General features: G+C 41.5%; 1 gene segment (V, D, J or C); it reads left to right on the top strand.

Annotated features, from left to right (window-relative positions):
* Window positions 1–514: 514 nt before the first annotated feature.
* LOC144480868 (Ig heavy chain C region-like) lies at window positions 515–14516 on the top strand. The segment is given in 6 exon segments: window positions 515–628; window positions 755–1126; window positions 7161–7460; window positions 8644–8955; window positions 12273–12581; window positions 14033–14516. Coding segments are annotated over 6 exon segments (1722 nt in total).
* The last annotated feature ends 11697 nt before the right edge of the window (window positions 14517–26213 follow it).

Raw genomic sequence — 26213 nt, 5'->3', positions numbered from 1 at the left:
CTAATAAGGTTCTGTACAGCTGAGCATGACCTGCAAATTCCCCAACACAATGCCCCGACCGATGAAGGCAAGAATGCCGTATGCTTTCTTGACTACATTATCCGACCTTTTAGAGATCCGGAATTGTTGTAAAATAGACTGACAGTCTCTTTGTTCTCTGAAAATGTACTTTAATCATTTTTAGTTTTGCTTGCTCGCTAAGCAGTGTGGAAATAAATGGACTATAGATACAATGGAATTTGTTTATTTTGTGAAGAGATTATGAATTACAATGTCACCATTCGAAATAATGAAGACATTACACTGAGTCCATTCATCCAAACAAATATCAAAATACAGCTAAAATGTCCAGTTTAATATTAACCTAATGTAAATCTCGGAGTCCATTTTGTTGAGGGTGTGGAAAATAGGACCTGGATCCAGTCACCGCCTCCAGCAGGGAATCAACAGGCGGCGCCTGGGAAACCGCCCCCTTCTGCCGGGTATTTAAATACCGTTCACTGGGACGGGAATCCAACAGTCCGGGAGCTGGTTTGTTCACTGAGTTTTTGACAAAACCATTTCCTCCAAATGACAAGAAGGATGAGCTCGGCGATTTCTCTCAGTTTGTTGCTGACTTTCTTATCCGGTGAGTAGTTGTTATTGTCCAAATCTCCCACTGTTACTGTCTCAGTGTTATTCTATTGCTGGATTGTTTCAGAGTCAGGAATTATTTCCCCCGGATTAATCCTCGGGGTTTTTGATATTTTTACAGGTGTCCAGACGCAGGTTGTGTTCACTCAGCCGGAGGCAGCGACCGGGCGACCCGGAGGATCACTGAGACTGACCTGTAAAACCGGCGTCTTCCCTCTTTCTCACGCTTACATGTACTGGGTCCGACTCGTTCCCGGAAAGGAGCTGGAGTGGTTGGTTTTCTATCTTTCTTCCTCCAACAACAAGTACGCCCCAGGGATTCAGAATAGATTCGTTGCGTCCAAAGAGCTTTCAACCAATATATTCACTTTGGATATGAATAACCTGAAGAGCGAAGACACCGCCATCTATTACTGTGCATGGCAGACATCATTACCTGCGACGAATTTCGTCGACTTCTGGGGACCAGGAACCGCAGTGACAGTCACTGCAGGTAAGCGCATCGCATTTATTTAGTTACTGTTCTGCTTGAGTCTTTTTAAAATATTTTTCTCTATTTTGAAATTTCATTTGTTCACTGAAATGTGTGTTTGGTGGACACTGTATTGAGATTTGTTTTTACAATTGCATGTGATTCTGCTGAAAGGGGTTATAGAAGTGCGTTGTTTGTGGACAACGGGTGCTGCTGACCTATCCGGTCCCTGACTGTTGTGACTTGGTGTTTATCTATGGGTATGCTTTGTGTCCGGGTTACTTTGAATATCTGTTAAACAGATTGTTGTTTCTACAGTGTGCCACCTCGGTGACGTCTGATTGCTACAGTTTTTCCGATCTAATGAAAACAGCAAAATGTTTAAATATGTTTTCAATATCACTGTCGTCAGAAATATTTAGCAGTTAGATTTCTCTCATCAAGTAGTTTTTGTGATAATTGGATTAGCATGTGTTAATATAACGCTCATGAATGCTCACATGCAATATTAAAAATCTCAACGCAATTAAAGGCTCTATTAGGTGCCCTTATTCAGATATACATTTATATAAAACTGCAATATCCATAATGCTCATACTGTGGTTATATGATAAGATATTAATAAATAATTATAATGTCACAATATTAGCTTGTTAAACATATTTCGTCGACTCACAGAAAGTAGTTGAGGACCAAAGATCGTATGTTTTCAAGAAGGAGTTAAATATAGCTCCTGAGACGAAAGTCATCAAAGGATATGTGGTGGGGGGGGGGGGGAGGGGGAGGGGGGGGGAGGGGGGGGTGGGGAGGCGTTGTGGTAGGGACCAGGAGTTGGGTAATCAACCATGATTAGACTGAAGAGCGTTGCAGGCTCGAAGGGCCGAATCATCCAATCCTGCTCCTGTTATCTTTGTTTCTGTGTTTTTCACAGTGCTGTCGCCAATATTCCCATTCTCTGTTTTTAAAAAAAAATTATGATGTGGTGATGCCGGCGTTGGATTTGGGATAAGCACAGTACGAAGTCTCACAACACCAGGTTAAAGTCCAACAGGTTTATTTGGTAGCGTATGCATTCGGAGTATTGCTCTTTATTCACGTGAGTGAAGAGTTGCGTTCACAAACAGGACATACATAGACACAGACGCAATTTACAAGATAATGGTTGGAATACGAGTCTTTAGAGGTAATCAAGTATTTACGGTAGAGACAATGTTAGTGGAGAGAGGGTGAAGCACAGGTTAAAGAGGTGTGAATTGTCTCCAGCCAGGATAGTTACTGAGATTTTGCAAGCCCAGGCAAGTCGTGGGTGTTACAGATAGTGTGACATGAACCCGAGATCCCGGTTGAGGCCGTCCTCATGTGTGCGGAACTTGGCTATCAGTTTCTGCTCAGCAATTCTGCGTTGTCATGTGGCGTGAAGGCCGCCTTGGAGAACGCTTACCCGAAGACGGGCATTCAGCCTCTGATTTTGGGTTCATGTCACTCTATCTGTAATCCCCATGAATTGCCTGGGCTTGCAAAATCTCACTAACTGTCCTGGCTGGAGACAATTCACACGTCTTCAACCTGTGCTTAACCCTCTCTCCACTCAATTGTCTGTACCTGTAAAGACTTGACTACCTGTAAAGACTCGCATTCCAACCATGATCTGGTAAATTGAATCTGTGTCTGTGTATGCCCTGTTTCTGAACAAAACTCTTAACTCACTTGAAGAAGGAGCAATACTCCGAAAGCTTTTGCTGCCAAATAAACCTGTTGGACTTTTACCTGGTGTTGTGAGACTTCTTACTTTTTTGAATTATTCATTCGTTCTGTGACCAATGTCTTTCTGGCTGCTGCATTGCGATTTGCTTGTCATAATATATTTCATGCTGTTGGCAGTCTCCTTTTAGAATCATGTTGCTCCTCTTTGAAAGGGAATAAGGCAGTGGTTTGTTGTTTAGTTTTTGAAAAGTGTGTGCTCCGGACCTGCTTTGCATGATGAATGTTTGTGAAATTCTTTGGCGGTTTTGCATTGTTTAAAGACAGTGACATGGAGCAGTTGCATATTTTCTGATCAAATGCAAATGTTGCACCTTTTTAAAGGCGATTGGTTGAATGAAAGGGGCCGGTTTCAGAGTGAAAAATTATGTTTTAAATGATGCCTCCATGCATGATTGAAATATTAGTGAAAATGGCATGTTGGATCATTAAGCGTTCATTTAGCACGTGATTTTGAATACAATTACAATCTGTATAATTTGCAAATTGGAGAGTAAAATGAATTTAATTGAAACAACTAAAGTATGGTAAGTCTCTCAACGTTAATTAAATATGTAATTTTTAAAAATCGCCATCTGTTAATAATTTAACATTTGTTTTACAATTCTGCAGTTCATTATGCATAACTGACGTGAGTGAAGACTGTTATAGACAGGAGAATTTTGAAATATTTCTGAAATAATTTTAATAAAACATGCTGATTCCACCGTTGTTTTCCGGTTGGTGAGCTGTGTTGAATTAATTGACGTATTCCTGATCACGGGAGCTGAATTAATGTTTGCAGGTACTCAGATCATAAATATAAGTCATAAATTTCCATTGGTGAATATCTCCTGCTCTTCAATACTTTGTCGCAGCCGCAACCATGTAATTCCTTCAATGTCATTTATTTTTCCATTGCAAGATAATAGTAAACATAGAAACATAAAAACATAGATATTAGAAGAAGGAGTTGGCCATTCGGCCATTCGATCCTGCACCACTATCCATTATGATCGTGGCTGATCATCGAATTCAATATCTTGATCCCCGCTTTCCCCATATCTCTTGACCCGTTTCGCCCCAGAGCTCTCTCTAATTTCCTTTTGAAATCACACAATATTTTGACATCAACTACTTTTTCTGGTAGTGAATTTCACAAAATTCACTATCACAAAAGAAATCACTCTCAGTGTGAAGAAAATGTTCCTCACCTCAAACAATGACCCCTGGTTCTGGACTCGCCCACCAACGGCAAAATTCTTTCTGAATCTATCCTGTCTAACCCTTCCAGAATTTTATAAGTTTCTATGAGATCCCCTCTCACTCTTCTAAACTCCAGCGAATACAATCCTAACCGACTCAGTCTCTCCTCATATTCCTCATATGACAGACATGCCATCCCAGGAATCAGCCTGGTAAATCTTCGCTGTTCTCCCTCTATAGCAAGGGCATCCTTCCTCAGATAGGGACAGCAAAACTGCTCACAATGCTCCAGGTGTGGCCTCACCAAGTCCCTGTGCAATTGCAGTGAAACTTTCCTATTTCTTCACTCAAATCCTCTGTCTATGAAAGCCAACAAATCATTTCCCTTCTTTACTGCCTGCTGTACCAGTGCATTACTTTCAGCGACGGATGCACGAGGAAACCAAGGTTTTACTGAATATCCACCTCTCTCAATTTGCATCCAATTACATAGTCATTAAATACTGTTTTTATCTTCTTTTAAATCTGAGAACTGAATGTCGTTGTCTTTCATATGATAGTTTCAAATGCAGGAAGGTGAAGGCAGTGTAAGATTAACAAAGAAATATTTGGAATTCTGAAAGACAAATTTAATCACTAAAGTCTAAAATTTGTTTTGAACTTAACAACAATATCTTGTCTCCCAAAGCTATGCCAGACATAGGATAGAATTATATATAAAGATCGAAATAAAATTAGCCTTAATAATTAATTATTCTTAAATATGAAATTGAACAACAAGATCTCAACTCCATTTTCTCCTGAGCTCTCAGTGCAGCAGATAATTAGAGTGAATTATTCCCATTCACCTGTACAATATTCATTTGGACCTCCTTTTAATAAATCACACAATTCAGTCATTAATTAATAAGATTTCGGGAATAGGGCCTTGTTGTATGCTTTGCCTGAGAGTCGGTGCAGACTCTATGGACTGAATGGCCTCCTTCTGCACTGTAGACATGATTGTATGATTCTATGACTGTGAGAATTGCAGGAGGAGCATATAAAATAATGTCATTAAAAGGAAGCGGCAGTATTACTGATCGCAAATTCGCCAAATGTTTAAATTTAGGCATGATTTGTTACGATCCCAATTGATGTTATAACTCGATGGGAAGATTCCAGAATAGAATTCTGGCGCAAAAAACCCCCCATTAATATTTACGTTTTTAAAAGAATTAAAACGTGGAGGAACAGAGTCACAGGACAGCTAATCTGTTTTTCCGATTAAAAAAATAAAGAAACGTGTAAAAATTGGATGATGGTACAATACACCTTTACTCCCCTCTTATTTTAACAAATGCATCCAGATTTCAAGATTAGCACAGATTACAAGGTACATTGTACTCATTGTTCTCATAAACACATAAAGTCCTTCTTAAGCACACAAGATGATAATGATATCCAAGTGAATGTCTGTGGAATTCTCCTCAGGATCCCCCCCCCGCCCCCCCGCCGCTTCCCCCCCTCCCCCCCGGCCCAAATCCTTCCACCGCCCCCCATCAGATGATTGTCACATGAGAATTCCCACACGACGGTCCCAAAAGCAAGCTTTAAAACATTTTTTCTCAGACTGAGAGAAGGCGATGGCCTGGTGCTATTATCGCGAGACTATTAATTCAGAAACATAGTTAATGTTCTGGGAACCCGCCATGGCAGATGGTGGAATTTGAATTTAATGAAAAATACCAGGAATTAAGAAACTACTGATGACCATGAAACGATTGTCATGGTCGAAAGAAAACATCTGGTTCACTCATGTCCATCAAGGAAGGAAATCTGCCCTCCTTACCTGGTCTGGCCTGCATGTGTCTCCAGAGTCACAGCAATGTGGTTGACTCTCAATTCCCTCCAACGGCAACTCGGGATGGGCAATGAATTCTTGCCAGCCAATGACGCCCATGACCCACGAATGAATTACAACCAATGCATTCACTATTTCTGAAGTTGCAAAGTTTGGGATCCTAGGATGCAAGCCCTGAGGGTCTGGGGACATTTCTGCCTTTAGTCCCATTAGCTTTTCTAATATTACTTCTCTCGTGATTGTGATGGCATTTAATTCCACTCCGTATCTTTAGTGTTAATGGAATGTTCGAAATTTCTTCCACCGTAAATATTGATGCAACATATCTTTTCAACTCTTCTGCCGTTTCCTGGTTCCACATAACCATATTCCTGAATTCGTTTTCTGAGGGGCCTATGTTCACTTTGACCTCTCGCTTCCTTTTTATTTATTGAAAGAAGATCCTATTCTTAGTCTTGATATTCTTCGCTAATTTGCCCTCATAGTTTAATTTCTCTCACGTTATTTTCTTAGTCCCCCTTTGATGCATTCCGAATTAATCCAGTCTTCGGTGCCATCACTGAATTTTGCCTCCTTATATGCTTTTTATCTTGCAACTTAATACTCTCCTTGGTTAACCATGGTTGGTTTATCCCTCTCTGAGATTGTTTCATCCTTTCTAGGATATATTTTTGCTGAGAGTCATTAATTGCTTCCTTAAATATCTGCACTTCTTGCTTCTTATATTTCTGGCTAATTTATTCATCTAGTTCTCTTTAGCTAATTCTATCATCATTTCATTGTTATTTCTTTACTTAACTTAAACACAGTTGTTTCGGACCCAAATGTTTCACTCTCAAACTGAATATTAATTTCGATCACATTTTGATCACTACTTCCTCGGGAATCTTTTCGTCTGAGGTTTTTTATTAAACTTGCCTCATTACCCCTTGGAAGATCGATAGTAGATTTTTCCCTGGTTGGTTCCATGACATGTTGCTCTAGGAAACTATCCATTAGGCACTCTCTGAGTTCGTTGTCCTAGCTTTCATTTCCAACCTGATGAGCCCAATCAACATGAAATTAAATTGGCCCGTAATTATTGCTCCATTATATTTATATGCACTTACTATTTTCAAGTTATACCCTTTCCTATGGTGTGGCGACTGTTTGGTTGTCTATACACTACTCCCAACAATGTCTTCTTTCCTTGCTGTTTTTTACCTCCATCCAAATAAACAGGGATAACAGTGTCTAACCTGTGCAATTGATTTTTTGTTCTCGCAGCCTCACCGTCTCCGCCCTCCCTCTATGGACTGTTCTCCTCCAGTGAACAAACAAACGCAGCTGGTACCATGATCTACGGCTGTTTGGCAATGGACTATTTCCCAGAAATCACTAGCCTTGTCTGGAAGAAAAATCAAGTGGCGATCACCACTGGATTGAGGACGTACCCATCAGTGTTAAACAACAAGGGATCCCACACGCTGAGCAGCCAGTTAACCATAAAAGAGTCTGATATAGGAAGCAGCAAAATTTACTGCGAGGTGCGACGCAGTGAGTCGGCCTGGAAAAAGGAAATGCCAGGTTAGTCTGAGACACATGCAGTGGATTCGGTGTTGGTGATTTTATGGGGGTGAATTGTAAGCAGACAGGTACTAATTCTGGAGTATATGATTATGAATTGAAGGTCTGTATTGTGTGAAATCTGTGTACTTATACTTGGTTTACTCTGGATAATCCTACTTTCCTTGTGACATTCAGTGCAGTCTCCTCATCACACTCTGCACCATGTACTGTTCCGGTGTCCTCAACGCACACATGCACTGTGTACAGTTTCAGTCCCTTCGCATAGTCAGTGCACTGTGCACAGTTCCGGTCTGCAGATCACCCTCAGTGCGTTGTGTACAGGTTTGAACTGCAGATCATACTCAGTGCGTTGTGTAAAGTTCTGGACTGCAGATCGCTCCCAGTGAATTGTGTACAGTTCTAGTCTGCAGACCACACAGTGCCATGTGTACAATTATGGTCTCCAGATCACACGCGGTGCATTGTGTACAGTTGGTGCCTTCATGTCACACCTTGAATCCTATGTACAGTTGTGGCTTCCACATTGGGAAGTTGATACAGGGGCCATGGAGTAGATGCTTGCCTATTTACGATGAGACCAGAACTGATCATGTATAATATCAATAAGGGGTGAATAAGTTGTTGGTCTTTTCTCTGCAGAAGAGAATTCTGAGGTGTGATGAAATCGAGGTGGTCAGCAGTTTACCAAAACTAGAGCTAATGGAGAAAACAGAATGATTTTAAACTACAGGTTAGCAATTCAGAAAATTACTCACCAAAAATGCAACCCGTCAAGTAACACTTGTAGCAGTTGGGGCGTTAGAAACGCAGAACACGTGGTTCGGAACAGGTGTAGGTCATTCAACCCCTCGAGTTTCCCCCACCACGTGACAAGATCATGGCAGATTTGATTGCGGTCGAATAAGTCGATGCAGTTACATCGATGCTCTGAAGAGGAAACTGAACAGATGCATGAGGGAAAATGTAAAGAAAGTTATTTTGATACTGCCAGATAAAGTAGGGCGAGAAGAATTTTGTATGGAGCATAAACTCTGGCATTGAAATGATGGACCGAGTGATCTGCTTTACAGTCGTTTTGACAACCAACCTACATTTTTTAATTGTTTGGCCTTTATCTTATGTTTGTAAATTGTTTGGTCTGCAACAAGATTAAATGCCAATAACATGTATTTTCTTGAAGATCGTGTGATCTATTATCCAACTGTAATCCTCACGTTGAGTTCCAGTGAAGAGATCACAAGCAGCAGACTTGCAACCCTCGTCTGTTCCATCGTTGATTTTTGTCCAAAGTCAATGACGGTGAAGTGGCTGAAGAATGGACAACCCATAGATTCAGGAATTGTAACCTCCCCCGCCTTTAACGTGAACGGGAACTTCTCGGCGAGCAGCCGGCTCACAGTCCCCGCTGGGGAATGGTTCAGAAAAGCGGTCTATACCTGCCAGGTCACTCATCAAGGGCTCACTCAAAATCGTAACATCAGCAGATCTCAAGGTAAGAGACACAACCCTTGAAATTTGGGGTGATAGGGAGCGCCAATCTCAGTCACACGCAAGATTCTTATTGGAATAATGAAAGCAATTCCCACCATTAATTCATTTCCTTTACAATCGTGCGGGTCCTTTTCCCTTCCAATGTAAAAGGAAATACAGTACATTCCTTTCTTACAGCGTCTTTACAAACATCAGGTTGTCCCAAAATACTCACAGTCTAATTTAGAGATGAGCTCATTGCAGTGTGGACAATTTAGCATCTCTCTGTTGTGGAGAAAACTCTCAGAAAAAGCCTTTTGTTTCACTCATTTGTTGAGGAACGTATTTTGACGAAGAAACAATCAAATGTGTCGATGTTTTCCAGCGTTCTGTGTCTATTTTCCAGATTCCCGGCACCTGCAGTATTTCACTTTAATAGCTGAAAGACCTAGCCTGGTTTTCTTCCCATTGCCCTGGGAATTTTAATGTGACAACAACGAAGCCGATTTCGGCATAATGTCTGATGTCAAAGTTGGCAATTGGCAGGATACAATACTTGCTCATTAGTACATTGCTGGTGTCAGCTCACTTTTCAAACATCCAGAAGGGAAGTAACAACAGATCTTTCTGAATGGAATTCTTCAGTGCTCTGGATTCCATTACCTCACAGAATGAGGCGATGTTTTGTTCCAATGCTGCATGATGACTGAGGATCGTGGGTTTCAGTTTTCCCCGAAATTCATTGGACGATATTAGATACCTGCAAACCTTTATTAAAATTGTCCATGATTCCACTTGCAATTTCTCACGTCATTCCACTTCTGTGTTCAGTTTAAGCCCCAGCATGATAAGTTCACAGATGAAGCTTGCATTCCCTTGGGTATAAAAGATTAATGGGTAATCCACTCTGAACCCAAGCGACATTCTGTGAATTTCGCCTCAAATTCCCCAGTAATTGTCAAAGCAGCGTTTTCAAACTCCTCTCCCAAAGTGCTTTAAAATCGACTTTCAAAAAATTGGTTTCCACCAGCAGTTTGCGTTGCAAAACCATTCCAGTTATTCTAAACTACTGTTTCGAAGAAAGCTTAACAATGAATTCCGCATCCAGGTTTTACATCGCTTTCTTTAGGATTTTTTATTTGTCTTTACTATTGTAAGAATTCTTCACAGTTACTTGTACTATCATTTTCCATACTCCATGAAAATGGCATGGAACGTTTGATTTACTTCCGCAGACTGCCTTCCCATCTTAAATCTTGTTACTGCGACTGTCTCTTCAACTCAGAATAAGTTACCTGCTTTTCCCTTGAATTCCCCTGAACAGGACCTTGGTCTCTGTTCCGTTAACCTCAGTCTTTGTAAGACCTTCCCTCTGTCCTAATTCACCTGCTGCCTGTTCACTTTATCAGGTTCATTGGGAAGTCTGCCTATTGCAGCCCCCTTGCCCTGTCCAGCTTTATTTTTCCCGTAGAGTTGATCGGCGTTCACTCCCCAGTGACCTATCTCCAACTTCTTTGGCTTCCAGTTAAATTAAAAACAAAAGAGACCCCTTCAATCTAAAAAGTGATTACTAAGCAACTGTCAGCTTTTCACGCTGTAACCATTCTAAGCACAATAGAATCAGAGTTTGAATAGAAACCAAAACCCGCACACATTTGAACAACTCTGTCTCGCGTGCATCTAAATCTAGCTTTATGTTTCCTTGCACAGAAAGACGACATTAAACGAACTTATTCCTGAACAGCTTGTTTCTAATCTTTACAGTACAGATACAAATCCCTTAAAACAGTACATTCCACTAGATGTGTTGAGGCTGGGACTCCTCCGTGAACCTTTCGCTGCCTTGTTTATCAAGAATCTGTCTTGCTGTGCCTTAAAAATATTAAAAGACACTGCTTCCACTGCATTTTCAAGAGGTGTTCCAAATAATCGCGACCCTCTGAGAGAATAAAAAAAACAATATCCTCATCTGTGCCTTAATCAGCAACCCTTTGTTTTCACACAGTAACTCTCAATTCTAGAGTCTCCCACAGAGTCAGGCATTTCCTCCACATCAATCTTCTCAAATCGCTCAGGATATTCAAGGTTTTAATCAAGTCAACTCTTACTATTCCAAAATCCAGTGAATGCAAGGCTCGCCCTTCCAATGTTTCCTCAAAAGACAGCCCACCCAATTTAGGAATTAGTCTAGTAAACCGTCCCTGAACTATTAATCACACGTTAACATAACTCTTTATATAGGGAGACTAATAGTGTACACAATGCTCCAGATGTGGTCTCACTAACTGCCCATACCACCTGAAACTTAACAATCCTGCTCTTGGATTGAATTCCACTCGCAGTCAATGAAAACATTTATTACATTTGCGAATTAGTTACTATAGCTGCATAGCAGCCTTTTGTGATTCATGCACTTCGAAATTAAAATTCATCTGCACCTCAGAGCTCTACAATCTGGTAACATTTGAATAACATGTATCTTTTTATTCCGCCTGCCAGAATGGACAATGTCATTGCTTCCCACATTGCACTCCATTTAACAGATCTTAGCCCACTCACTTAACCTATCTATATGTTTTTGTAATCTCCTTACCTGCTCGGCATAACTTAGTTTTCAAGCTATAATTGTGCCAGTAGCAAATTAAGCCACCACCACTTCAACACGTCCATCCAATTCACATACAATTTCTAAATTATTTGGACCCCAGCAATGGTCCCTATGGTGCACGCCTCTTTACACCTTGCCAAACACGAATAGACGAATTGATGCCAACTCTCTTTCCGGCTTGATAGCCAATCTTCTATCTTTGCCAATGAGTTATCCCGAAATAATAGGCTTTAATTTTACGCAAAACCATCTGGAGCTCCAAGTACAGCACATTCGCCAATTTCCAGTTATTCAGGGACTACAGGGACTACAGGGAATGGATGTGGTAATGGGACAAGCTGCCTTTCCAACCTCTGACTTCAAAGGCAAAAGCTTTAGAAGACTAAATAGCTACCTTATTTGCTGTAATCATACGATGATCCTTTAACCCCTGATTTTGGGGCGAACGAAATTCAGCCCGAAACATAAGTGCTCATAAATCCATTCCATTTGTTACACGGGACATTTATTTCAGAGATTCAACTGGCGCTCTGGGAGCAACTACGCAGGAAATATTATGGAGTTTCCCGGAATTGTTCTAAGTCACTGTCCTTCAAATAAGAATGGCGTTTACGCGATACCAAGCGAATGAGTAGAACAAATATGTATTCCCATTGAAAGTGAGTTAACTGAACACCGGTGATTTGAATCTGAAGATAATGTTTGGATTAATTTTCGTTTCTGTTTGACAGATGATTCTACGTGCAGCGATCCCATAATCACTCTGCTGCCTCCGACAATAGAGCAGGTTTTACTGGAGGCGATCGTGACCTTAACCTGCATCGTGGCTAATGCTCCTTATGGAGTCAAGGTGTCCTGGAGCCAAGAAACGAAGCCTTTGACGTCAGAGATTGCAGTCCGGCTTGGAGAGGATCCAGAAAGCGTGGGCAGCCACTTAAGCATCTCGACACAAGCTTGGCTGAGTGGAGCTGTGTTTGACTGCTTGGTGAGCCACGAGGATCTGCCGACTCCTTTGAGAAAATCCATCTACAAGGAAACAGGTGAGCGGCGAAACTGAAGCAATAGGTCATGCATTGTGTCTGTTTACGTTGCCAATAAAAGGAGAAGCTTTCCGATGGACTTGATTGATTTAGTGGACAAATTAGATGGGCCAACTTGTACTTCCTTCAACTGAGCGCTGTGCGACAAAAGGTGATGAATTATAGGGAAATCAAGATAGGCATATGAAACAGAAAGGAATGACAGGATTTGCTTTCAAGATGGAAAGTGTCTGGTGTGAATAATAAATGATGTGGAGATGCCGGCGTTGGACTGGGGTAAGCACCGTAAGAAGTCTCACAACACCAGGTTAAAGTCCAACAGGTTTATTTGGGAGCAAATACCATAAGCTTTTGGAGCAATGCTCCTTCGTCAGATGGAGTGGTCTCTGTTCTCAAACAGGGCACAGACACAGAAATCAAATTACAGAATACTGATTAGAATGCAAATCTCTACAGCCAGCCAGGTCTTAAATGCACAGACAATGTGGGTGGAGGGAGCATTCAACACAGGTTAAAGAGATGTGTATTGTCTCCAGACAGTACAGCTTGTGAAATTGTGCAAGTCCAGGAGTCAAGCTGTGGGGGTTACTGATAATGTGACATAAATCCAACATCCCGGTTTAGACCGTCCTCATGTGTGCGGAACTTGGCTATCAGTTTCTGCTCAGTGACTCTGCGCTGTCGTGTGTCGTGAAGGCCGCCTTGGAGAACGCTTACCTGAAGATCCAAGGCTGAATGCCCGTGACTGCTGAAGTGCTCCCCCACAGGATGAGAACAGTCTTGCCTGGTGATTGTCGAGCGGTGTTCATTCATCCGTTGTCGTAGCGTCTGAGGACGCTACGTAGCACACATGAGGACGGTCTGAACCGGGATGTTGGATTTATGTCACATTATCAGTAACCCCCACAGCTTGACTCCTGGACTTGCACAATTTCACAAGCTGTACTGTCTGGAGACAATACACATCTCTTTAACCTGTGTTGAATGCTCCCTCCACCCACATTGTCTGTGCATTTAAGACCTGGCTGGCTGTAGAGATTTGCATTCTAATCAGTATTCTGTAATGATTTCTGTGTCTGTGCCCTGTTTGAGAACAGAGACCACTCCATCTGACGAAGGAGCATTGCTCCGAAAGCTTATGGTATTTGCTCCCAAATAAACCTGTTGGACTTTAACCTGGTGTTGTGAGACTTCTTACTGTGAATAATAAATGCCAGCATTGAACAGTTGGGCCGAATGACATGATAAAAACATACAAACATACAATGCCAGTTTCCAGTTCAACTCTAGAATTTCTCAGGGAGAAGGAATTCACTCGCTCAGCTTGAAAACAGAACAGTCACCAGAGGGGAATATGGCAATGTTTTGTATTTTGCTGCAAAGCATGTTTCTTTCATCTTTTGTCTCAGGAATTCTCCAGTATGCTTACATCTAATGAACATTTTCTGCAGATCCAAATCCGCTGAAACCGTACGTCTCTGTCCTCCTGCCCTCGGCAGAAGAAGTCTCCGCTCAGAGATTCGTCTCCCTCAGCTGCTTAGTGAGAGGTTTCTCTCCCAGAGAGATCTTCGTCAAATGGACCGTCGATGACACGCCGCTGAATCCTGAGAACTACAAGAACACCGAGGTGGTGGCGGAGAATGGCAATCGCTCATTCTTCATGTACAGCCTGTTGTCCATTGCAGCAGAGGAGTGGGACAGCAGCACTTCTTATTCCTGTGTGGTGGGACATGAAGCCATCCCTTTGAAGATCATCAACAGAACGGTTAATAAATCCAGCGGTAAATCGTGTTTTGTGAACATTTCCAATTATTCTCAATGAGAAACTCCATATTGCATTTCCGACGTTAAAAAAATAAAATCATTTTGCTCTACTTGTGTGTTAAAATACATCAGACGAATTACTTTTGTTTCCCATATTTGTCAAGGGGAGAACTGTTAGGTTGAAGTAGGATAGTTGTCAGACTTATGCCCCAGTCTGAGAGAGCCAGTTCGCCAGATTGAGATACAACACTAAGCGGACACGGCTGATGGTTAGTAAATCCGTGATTCCACTGAGGAACTTCAGCAACATTCTTCCAGTTGCTGGGAGATGTGAAAAAGTTCAATTTCCGAGAAATAAATGCATAACCTTTCAGTACAAATGTCTCATTTCTAGTTTTTTGTCAATCCCATCAAAGTATTAAAACTAAAGTGAGAACTAAATAAGAATAGGAACCTGAATTATAATCCCAACTGCAGATGTGGGAAATGACAATTTAAACCCACTCTGCATTGACTTCACCAACAGACAGAGAGAGGGAAAAGAACAACTGTTAACTCATTATTACTCTGCAGAGAGCAGAAAGGGCAATTCTTAACCAACGATGCACAGACTCGGCAACCGCTTACTACCCTCTGAACTCAGTTACCATTGGCATCAAAATGGGCTTCCATCTCACTGCCTGAAAATTTAAAACGTGCTTCATGGGAATCATGTGCAACATGCATATGTATGCAGCACAACATAATGCAAACATTTCTGGTTACATTTGTCCCTCCTAATCATATGATAAATTGAATTTGAATGGCCCAATAATTCACTGGTGATTGGATCCTACCAGTTGCTTCTGTTTTTCCACTTACATTCCGAGGGCTGCTGACTGAACTGTTAATTTCATTCGGCTAAAATCACATTACAGCCCGCATTGAAATATATCTATGACCAGAAAAAGGCAAGTATTGCAGTAACACAAACCGACAGGGCCACCTTGAGTTCATAGTGCTCGCCTAAACTTGCAGGAATAATAGAAATGCTGATACAGGAATACAAATAGACAGATACACCGACAAATACATCTCCACAAACACACTCAGACTCAGGAGCAAACACAGCCGATAATATTAATAACCCATCCCCTCTCATGAATTCAAACACATTCATGTTAAAACTGTCATATAAAGTGACACAGACATGGACACACATGCACGTACATCAAGAAATGCGGGCATTCGCAAATACAAGCCACCATGTATTAATACATTCACAGACCCAAACAGAGACACAAACATGAGCATGCTCGCAGATACAAGAAAACAAACACAAGTAAAGATACCTCCTAGCACACCGAGATACATTAACATTCACCAACACGTACATATAGACATTCATGTACATAGAATATCAAGCGCACACATGAAGACAGAAACATTAAGATGCTCACTTACACAGCGATACACAAATTGTTCCATAACCATAAGCACTAACACATGATCATATCAGCCCACCTCATTAGGTACATTAATACAGAAGCATAGACATTGATACATAAACGCACCCGATAAACACTCACTTGCTAACAATGATAAGCACACATAAAAACTGACACATTAGCACACAAGTGCATGCATAGCGATGAATAACTACAAAGTACACTTATTAATGAAGGCAAATAATGCACATAATATACCTCATTTTCAGATAAACATGTACATTATCTTTCATACTCCCGTATGTTAGAACAGAACTTGAGCATCACTGAACAAAGAGATATGTCACAGACATCTTGCACTCAGCAGGACATTCACACGACCACCAAACATATATCAATTAATGATAGTGGTGAGTGTGGCGCACCTAACGCCATAAAGTTGCATACATTGAAACTCAGAGCCCTGTTCTATTGAGACAGAAAGAACATGTACACACATTGTGTCTTTCCTCTGAACAAAATAGGCGACAGCCGTGCTCAGGTTCATTTCTCAGAGTCAAGCTGCCTGGTTTGAATTTAAACAAAACATGGTAGTTAACATTGAGTCAACATTTAGCTACTACATTCACCTTGGAAAATCTCTACCCATCGGAGTCCATTTGCCAACCAATCAACACTCTCTTCTTATTAAAAATAACTTGTAATCCCCTTCACATTTTGTAGTCCTACGATTGCAAACACTAAAGCCCAAGCAGTCAGGAACGTCAGGCTATAGGTGGCATTTAATTCAAAGTGTATTTTTAATGGGCACATTCTGTAAAACCTGATTCTAATACATGTTGGTCTGTCAAAGACGGAACCATGTTTTCCTTCAGAAACCTAGATAAATTAATAATTTGCCCAACACAAACGAACCAAAAATATAACTCATCTGATCATCATGGATAATATTTCACAGTAGTAACCTGAATTTTTCTCAAAAATTGTAAATCGTAAGAACATAAGACTTTCTTTCAGGACTAGACCATAGACGCAATGTGCAATTCTTCAGCATTCAATAGAATAATGTCGGATATTGGGTCTCACTGCAATTTCCCATCCATTCCTCATATCCTTTGATTTCTTGAAAAAAATCAAAGATACATCTACCCTACCCCAACCAACGAATGTGAAGAATTCCCAAGATTCAAAACCACGATTGAAAGAAAGTCTCCTCATCTCAGTCCTAAACGACGCTCACACATCAAAAGACTGCATCCCCGTTTTTTGTTTTGCTTTCGCCGACCAGCAGAAACAGTGACTGCCCTGTCAAACCCCTTCCGATTGTTTGGTGTTTCAACGAGGATTTTCTCACATTCTTCAACATTCGAGAGAATGTTGACCTAATTTATTCAACTCAGCTCAGTTAACTTCCCTCGCTTGGTCTTCAGAATATATTTGCTGATAGTCGGTACAAAATTAAAGCAGACTAAACGAGCGTCTGACAATGAAGAAAATGCATAATATTTTCAAACATAGAACATGAAATAAACTCGGAGGTGCAGTTAGTAACATAGATATATTGCTGAGAATGATCAGTTAACGACAGATATATATTTTAAGTTGCGTTAACTGATTAGATTATTAACAAACAAACTTTAAAGATGACATTATAGAGCAAAATAATACCTGAACGAATATAAAAGTGAGAAAATCAATTTAAAAACGAAGGTAAAAGATAATACCAGTATGACATCATGCATTAACAAATGAGTTAACGGTCTCCTCCTCGCCAACTCCATAGATTCCACGAACACAAGCTGGATTGAAGACAATGTGGATTATAACGGCAACATCTGGACAACCGCTTCCACATTCATCGTCCTGTTCTTCCTGAGCATGTCCTACAGCGCTGCAGTCACTCTGATGAAGGTGAGATGACCAATCCACTCACATTTCAAACTGAGAGAAAAATGGCGAAATGTTTTATTGATTAAAAACTCTAACATTAATGTCTCAGATCATAAACATTTGCTTCAATATTTTATCTCTCTTTTACAGATCAAGTGATCGGTTGAATCTTTGGACGCTGTTGATTTCCCTGAGCTGATTATTAAGATCTCTGTATAGCACCAATTCAAAGAGATAATTCAGCCCATTGAGTCTGCTCCGATTTACCAATAGAGCATTTACCCATCCCGATCCCCGTATTTAATTCCCCTAACCTGCACTAACCATGTCCAATCCACCTAATCTGCACACCCTTGGACTATGGGAGGAAACCCATGCAGTCACGGGGAGAACGTGCAAATTCCACACAGACAGGCACCCGAGCCTGGAATTGAACCCGAGTCCCTTGGTGCAGTGAAGCAGCAGTGCTAACGCTGTGCCACCGTGCCGCCTTGATGATTCAATCTATTCACATTTCTAACTGACGGAAGCGGTTTGAAACATCTCCACAATTCTTAATTGATAAACAACCTTTAGCTAAATGCTTCAAACACATGAAAAGTTTGCTTTTTTTTTTCCTATTTTACAGGTCAAGTGATTTATGGATTTCGGACAAATTTTCTCCATCTGTTTATCAATATAGCGGTGCTGTGGAAATATATTGTGTTATTTTAGTGATTTAAATCGACTTCAGTTAAGAGATAGCAACGTAAACTGTATTTCATTTTCTGTTTTAACTGAATGAGAAAATCGTGGCATACATATAATTGAATCTTGGAGATTCAATGTTGTTCGAATTAATCTGCAGTTTAGTTATTTCTTATTGATATTTGTTCACTGCCTTTTATGTAGATATTATTTTTTTCCCTATGTTTCGTCGATATTTTGTTCAGTTGACATACATAACTGGAGTCAACTTTAAAATAAACATTTCTGTAAAATGTCGTGTAATTGTTAATAAAGATTGAGGGTATAAATGGAGTAACATTGATAACTGCCTAGATTCGCGGTTTTCTCATATCGCTTTATTTTTCATATCAAATATCCCTTTCCCACTGTGTCGCTTTTAACTGACAGGGTTTCTTACGAATCCTGTTTCGATTTTGAGCGAACCCTGGATACTTCAGTGAAGTATTCGCTGCGCCACCCAGTGTCCCATCAGTGAAAATGCACCTCCACCTCTGTCTCTTCATTCAAATTCGCAGAAGCAGATTGACGACAAGGTCAGCAGGAACACCTGAAGGTGCCTGGTTTGAATTTAAACAAAACTTTGCAGTTAACTGTCAGTCAACATTTAGCTGGTACATTCTCCATGGAACATCTCTAATAATCAGAGCCCATTTTCCAACCAATCTGCATTCTCTTCTCACGAATTAAAAATTGGTATTTCCATTACATTTGGTATTCATATGATTGTGGTGACAAAACAATGCGCTTCAACATTTTTTTCCCGTACATTTCTATTGACACATGGGCACGTAACACACTCTCACAATCATGGACACATAAACAAAGAACGAAGCAGATCGAAAGATGCTTATATGCATATATTCCAACGCTAAAGCACGAACCATAACATCTGGCAATGGGTTAAATTAAAATTAAAACAGAAATTTATGATGGGTGCATTCAGCACCACATGACCCAGATATATCCTGGTCTGTCAAAGGCTGAATCCATGTTGTTCATTCGAAACTGAGCTAAGTTCATGAATTGATGGTCAGAAATAAACAATGCATATAACACGGCTGATCTATGACCTATCAATAAATATTGAATTACAAATTAAGCAACTTGGAATTTGTTGAATTGCTGCTTAAATTGCTACCTTACCGCCCTGTGTACGAGGTCAAATGCCCCGTCATGCCACGCCACCCACTTTTACTGACAGGATTTCCACCAGTCCTGTTTGGATGTTGAATGAATCCAAGGCCCTTCAATAAAGGAGCTGCTGCACCATCCAGTATCCCAATAATGGAAAATAATCTCTACCTCTATCTTTTGAATAACATATTTCAGAAACTTGAGAATTCAAATATTTTGCCAGGAATGGACATTTCCATAGATCTCCACCAGATGGCGCTGCCTCACCATGTTTGTGTGTTTACCGCAGCGGGTTCAGCTGCTGGTCTTGTATTCCAGAGGGACAAGCGGCTCTCGGAAATCACCCTTTGCTAATCACGTGTTATGTTATATTATGGTAAGTGAATTGGCCATGCTAAATTCTCCCTCAGTGTAACCGAGCAGGCGCCGGAATGTGGCGACTTGGGGATTTTCACAGTAACTTCGTTGCAGCGTTAATGTAAGCCTACTTGTGACACTAATAAATAAACATAAATGAAATCAATCACTAAAGTTATTTTTATTTCTGTTTCTGGAATTCCTGATTGCATTTCGGATGTTGCTTTTCACAGTGCCCCGTTGTTGGGTTTGAAATACCGCTCATAGAGACGATGAAGGTATGAAAGCTAATTGGCACATTTCCGACATACTCTTTGATTTAAAGGTAACTGCTTCAATTTCAATGTCGTGTCTCAATTGATGTTATTATATTTCATCGACTATAGATTCTGCCATTAAATAATCACCTATTTTTTGGTGAATTCATTAGAGCGGGAAATTGGGAGAAATTGTATTCTGAATTCTTAGAGAAATCGGGAGAAATAGAGAGCGCGCGAGAGAGGGTCAGGGACAGGAAGAAGGGGTTCAACGCACAGAGAAACCGCAAAATAGAGAAACAGATGAAGAAGAAAAAAGACGCTGATAAAAAAACAAGGAGAATCCGAAAGGAACAAATCGCTCCAGAATTAACACTGATTGGCGCCCACCTATCACTAGTTCTGAGAAAGCATCCAATCCTCTCCTCGGGAAACGCCCCTTCAAGTTCTGCTGATGTGAAGCCTGTTCCTGATTGGAGTTTACTCTTTTTGCCTCAGGCTGGAACGGCTGCAGATTTCAACTATTATGTTAATGTATTCGGACTGCAATCCAGACACCATGAGTTCCCTAGCTTCAATTCTGATAATAATTGTCTTTCTGACCGGTAAGTCATTACTTAAATGGGCAGTGTGTGTTTCCTGTAATATCTTCATTCCCAATTATTTGATACATTCCGTGTTTTGTTGCAGGGACAAATGGTGAAGATTCGGTGTTCCAGAATCAATCTGAATTACCGGTACTAGAAGGACAGGGCGTAATATTGGACTGTAAATACTCGACAACTGTTCTCTTCTGGTACATCCAGCATCACGGGGAGGCTCCGAGATATTTGATAAAGATATACAGCTGGGGGGATATCAAAACACCTCGAGATTCCCCAGACAGGTTATCGGCTGCTTTTCACAAAGGAAACAACACAGCCCCCTTAAATATCGCTGGAGCTCTTCCCTCCGACAGCGCCGTGAATTTTTGTGCCATGAAGCTACTGCTGCAGAGATGTCGCTGATGCCGTACAAAAACCCCAGACTGGGAGTTCAAGTTAGCGATCAGCAGAGTGCGCTCTCACACTGATAATCTGAAACATTAACTGTGAGCGTCACAATGTCATTTTATAATTTCAAGTCAAGGCTCAACAAGGAGCTGAGAGTCACGTAATTAATTAAACTAGTTGATTCAACTCACATCTATATGAAAAAGGTCTCAAATTAAAGTGTGATTCCCCAATTTATATTTTGTTTTTTAATGTTTTTCCCAATGTCTGAATTATTGTATAGTTCCTTCCCCATCAATCCTTCAGTTTCTCAGTCCAGTTGATCACAGCGGTGCAGAGAGTCTATTTGATAAGAATGTTGTGTTTGCTCGCAGACAATTATTTTTAAAATGAACCAATGGTCTTTGTCGTTTGGAGCATCATTTTTCAGCTTTAATGTTTTCTGACATCTTTCTCAGTCCAGAGTTTCTGTCTTATAATAACACAAAAACACCGGAACACCTTCCCCTTATAAGGACATTAGTTCTGTTTTTCCACTCACTCACACTCATCTCACCACACAGGGAAATGTGAATAAACGTGTTTCACATTTTCTTTCAGTGCCCAAGCATAGATTGAATCAGAAAATTAAATTCCTCACGGTCTTACTTTTTACAACCACGGAACTTCGGTCACTGTCTGTCCTCCGATGTTAAGGCAGGAGTCAAGGCTGAGACTGAACGCATGATACTGCAATGAAGTTTCATTGTTTATTCTGGTACCCGGGTGCACAGGCGTAGATTATGTGGAAAAGCTCAGTGGTTAAATTAATATAAGGAAGATTTTGCTAAATCATGCCTCCCAGTTGTATCAATCTACCAGCTTAGCTTCCTTTTCGGCTTCTCATTGATTGTTTATTCCTTTAAAACCAGGGTATGATGTTGCGGTCAACTCAGGGAAAGGGGTTGTTGACATAGTAAACTCAGACTCTGTTCAGCTTATCTCCACCCACACAACGCAGGCCCATTGTGACCTCACTCAGACTACCATCCCCATTGGCTTTAGCGTTGGTCTCACGGGACATTCCGATGGCCAGGCTCGATCGTGGAGACGTCCTCTGGTGGATTCAGTACAGTTTGGTTAAAAATGGGACTTTTGAGTGGATTTCTGATGTATTAGGTTACATATCAAAGCAGAAATGTCAGACAATGTCTTCCAGTGATTTAAATTGGAGCTAATTATACACTGTCCTCGTTGTTTTTCCTGTCAAGCCAGAAAGTCGTACAAACCCGCATACATCATCGTTTAACGAAACCAAGGGCTCTGTGTGCAATCTTGGGGAAGACGATTAGAGCGAGGGTAATGACATTGGAAAAAGTGCGGAGGCACCACACCAGAATAATGACAGGGTTGAGGGATAACGATGCAACTGGATTAGGCAAACTGAAATTGTTCCTCTTATACATTCTTCTGGAGTTCTCTGCAAAGAAGCAGGTCCTACCCAAAGCGTGATGAACTGCGCAGCGCAAAGGACAAGCAGGCAGGTTTGAAATACACCACAGCCCGAATTGGAATAGGGCTCTGTGCTCCTGCAACAACCTGTCCTCCGTTCAAACCACTCCAGCGGAGCAGTCCGAGTTGCCGCGGCAAATTTGACTTTTTCATCCATGTTATTGTCTGGAGATATGGAAAGTAATGGCTGAGGCTCCAATAAATATCCTTGGCTATCAGGTACAGGCTTTGGAATTCAAGCCGAAGTTTCTGCCTCAGAGGCACAGACGCTAGCCGCTGTGACACAGGAGTTCATCTCCGAATATCAAAGGAGGTAAATGAGAGACCGAACTGAGGTGCTCAGAATGAAATGACACGCTGAGTCTAAATTGGCTGCTGTGTTTTCCACAGTGGTCAGAATTAGTTGATGGTCGGAACTTACATTTGCAATTGAAATAAGATTGACAAATCGATCTGAGATACTTCAGCACCTTTTATTTTCGTTTTCGATGCCCTTCTCTGCCTATTTGTTCCAGACTGTCCTTGTCTGCTGATTTATGGAAATTGTGCACATTTCCTTTCCCAGGCTTTAACGTAAACATTAAAGCTTTTTCTGTTACCTTGTACATTAATTCAGAACCTCGTCAATCTGCCTGCACAGCTATTCGGTCCCATTTTCCATCCACATCACTGATGAGGATTTGGCTTTGTATTGAATCACTTACTAACCCGATACTCCTGGTGCAAGAATCCTGGTCCGCAGTATGGAATGGACATTCAGCTGCCTCTCATATAGAGAGGCAAAGTTATCGTATTCCCAATTTGACATTGTTATTGAGTTCAGCTCCTTGCAGATAAATCGTAGCTGTACCATACTGCCTATGGTAGGCCCACTCAGTTTTCCTGTGCTGTTCGCACTCTGACCCGTCTCTCCTGTGCTGTTTTCTTGGAGATTTCATTGGAGATATTGATCTTTGCTACTTTTCTCTGTTTGGCACTGATTGGATCAGCAGTCCAATGGGGAGGTACGCTATATTTCCACTCTGAAAGAGGATTTCACAGACTGCAAAATTACAAATTGAGGGAACATCATATTGAAATATCTCAGACCATTCATTGTTCTGTCACTTCTTATGAGCTAGATGTTTTAACAAAAAAAAACATTCCCCCCGCCCACCCCCCCCCCCCCCCCCCCGCACTGCAGCTGCTATCCCAAACATGATTAATAACAAACTGCTTGTTATGTTGCTCTGAGGATGGATATTGTCATTCTCCATGTCAGAACAGAGCCATCAGGACTCAGGGGACCGGTCGGTTCCTGAAATTACGGTTGAAGAGGAAAGTCATCCCCTGTCGTGGGATGACCAAATTCACTTTGTTCCTTTCGTCCCTCCGCCAATAGAATGAATTGCAGATAAATGAACTGTGAGGTCATTGGTTGAACTGAAGAACATCGGAGATTGATGCCGATTGGATGTCATCTGATGACGTTTTCAACAGTAAACCAATCAACAGGGAGACGGATATGACTCAACCTTTTCCCAACTCTTGACCGAAACAAATTCAGCTTCAACCCGTTTTGGTCAAGTTCGCCGCGAGCTCTGCAAACATGTGTCTTGTTACTCTGTATTTATTCCTCACAGCGGCAGCTCTGTTAATCGGTAAGTTCACAAGTTGCTCACTCTGTGTTACACACCATTACCACACACTGTATTCTGCCGGGCGGTTCGCTCAATGCAAAGGGGGAGAGAGTGGGTGATCAGGGAATGGATTGATCACAAAATCGAAAAGTTATCTGGATCTCGCTGGTCTCAACATTGAACACTGTTGGGATTGGGCACATTTCCCCCAGGGATTGATAGAGAATGAGTTGGGCTCATATTCAAGCTCCTCTGATACCAGTGAATGACTTTGGTAAACATCACACTTCAAACAGACAGACCGTGAGCAGTTTTCAGTAACAGGGACTGAAGTCGAGGAACTAATCCCGTTAGAAAGAGCAGAATGTTTATGGTGGAAGTTTTACTTAATCGCCACAAACACCTTCCCATTCCAGCCACTGAACTGAGAGACATATGTTTTGTTTTGCTCTCTGATTTCTCTGTGAGATTATTCTTGCCGATAACCCGCAAATTCTGGGGAAACGTGGTGTAGTCGCAATGTTTAATTTAACATTCCTTTGGATTCTTACAGGACCTTCCAGAGGAGATTCTGTTTCACAGACAACGGCTACAGTCACCGTCACTGAAGGAGATGATGTTAGGTTGCTCTGTAATTACAAAGCTACAAACAACAACCTTTATCTATTCTGGTACCGTCAGTATCCCAGCGCATCCATGGAGTATCTGCTGCAGACAAATAAATAGACTGGTAACACAGGGAGATCCCAGGGTACCGTTTGTCAGCGGAGCTCAATGATACAACCCGCACCGTACCGCTGAAAGTTTCTAAAACAGAGCTGACAGACTCCGGGATGTATTACTGTGCACTTAGTCACACAGAGACGCAGAGCAGGGCTGAATCTGTACAAAAACTGTCAGAGCCTCGCTCAACATAACAGAGCATTAGGCAAACATTGTGATCAGAGTGAGTCTGATGTGGAACCTGAAATCATGCTGGTATCTCAAACTTTTAATTCTAATATATTTTTACTGTTAATAAATATATGACCAAACTAAAACAATGGGGGCAGTTTAGAGAAAGAACATTAGACTATTGATAGAGTTTGATGTCCCGAAGTGTTTCCCTATCACTGTGGAAAACACAGCAGCCAATTTAGACTCAGCGTGTCATTTCATTCAGTAATATTGTAGTATTCTGTCTGTTTCAGTAATTGTGATTGGTGAGCAGATATCAAACAGGACATTTCTCCTGTTCTGCTGAGAAACAGTGACCATGTGATGTATCACCTCCAGCTGAGAGGGAAGACGGTGCCCCCGATTTAACAGGTCATCGAGACGCTGGCAGATCTGACGGTGCAGCATTCTCTGAGCACTGCACTGTCTCCTCGGGCCCTTAATTATCGTGGCTGCTTTGTCGGGGCAGCGGGAAGTGTAGAGAGTCAATGGATGGGAGACTCGTTTGCGTGATGAACTGGGGTACATTCACGAGCCTTTGCAGTTTATTGCGGTCCTGGGCAGGACAGGAACCGCAAAAGGCCCCCAATTCGCGCGCTTTCTTAACTATAGTGTCAGCAGGTGGGGGGGGGGGGGCAGGGGGGGCGGGGCGGGGGGGGGGGAGAGACCAGGACTGGTTGTTGGTGATCTGGCCATCTAAACACTTGAAGCTCTCGATACTTTCCACTTCGGCCCCGTTGATGTGGACAAGCACATGTTCTCCTCTACGCTTCCTGAAGTCGATGACAATCTGCTTTTTTTGACATTGAAGGAGAGATTGTTGTCGCCGATTCTCTATCTCACTCCTGTACTCTTTCTCGTCATTGTTTGAGATCCACGCCACTACGTTGGTATGGTCAGCAAACTTGAAAATCGAGTTGGAGGGAAATTTGGTCACACAGCCATTGGTATATATGGAATATAGTAGGGGATGAGAACACAGCTTTGAGGAGACCGGTCTTGAGCATGATCGTGCAGGATGTGTTGTTGCCTACCC

Source organism: Mustelus asterias, chromosome 30 (genome assembly GCF_964213995.1).
Source record: "Mustelus asterias chromosome 30, sMusAst1.hap1.1, whole genome shotgun sequence".
Classification (NCBI taxonomy): domain Eukaryota; kingdom Metazoa; phylum Chordata; class Chondrichthyes; order Carcharhiniformes; family Triakidae; genus Mustelus; species Mustelus asterias.
Note: the sequence above shows the minus strand (reverse complement) of the source record. Positions and strands in the feature narration are given on the sequence as shown.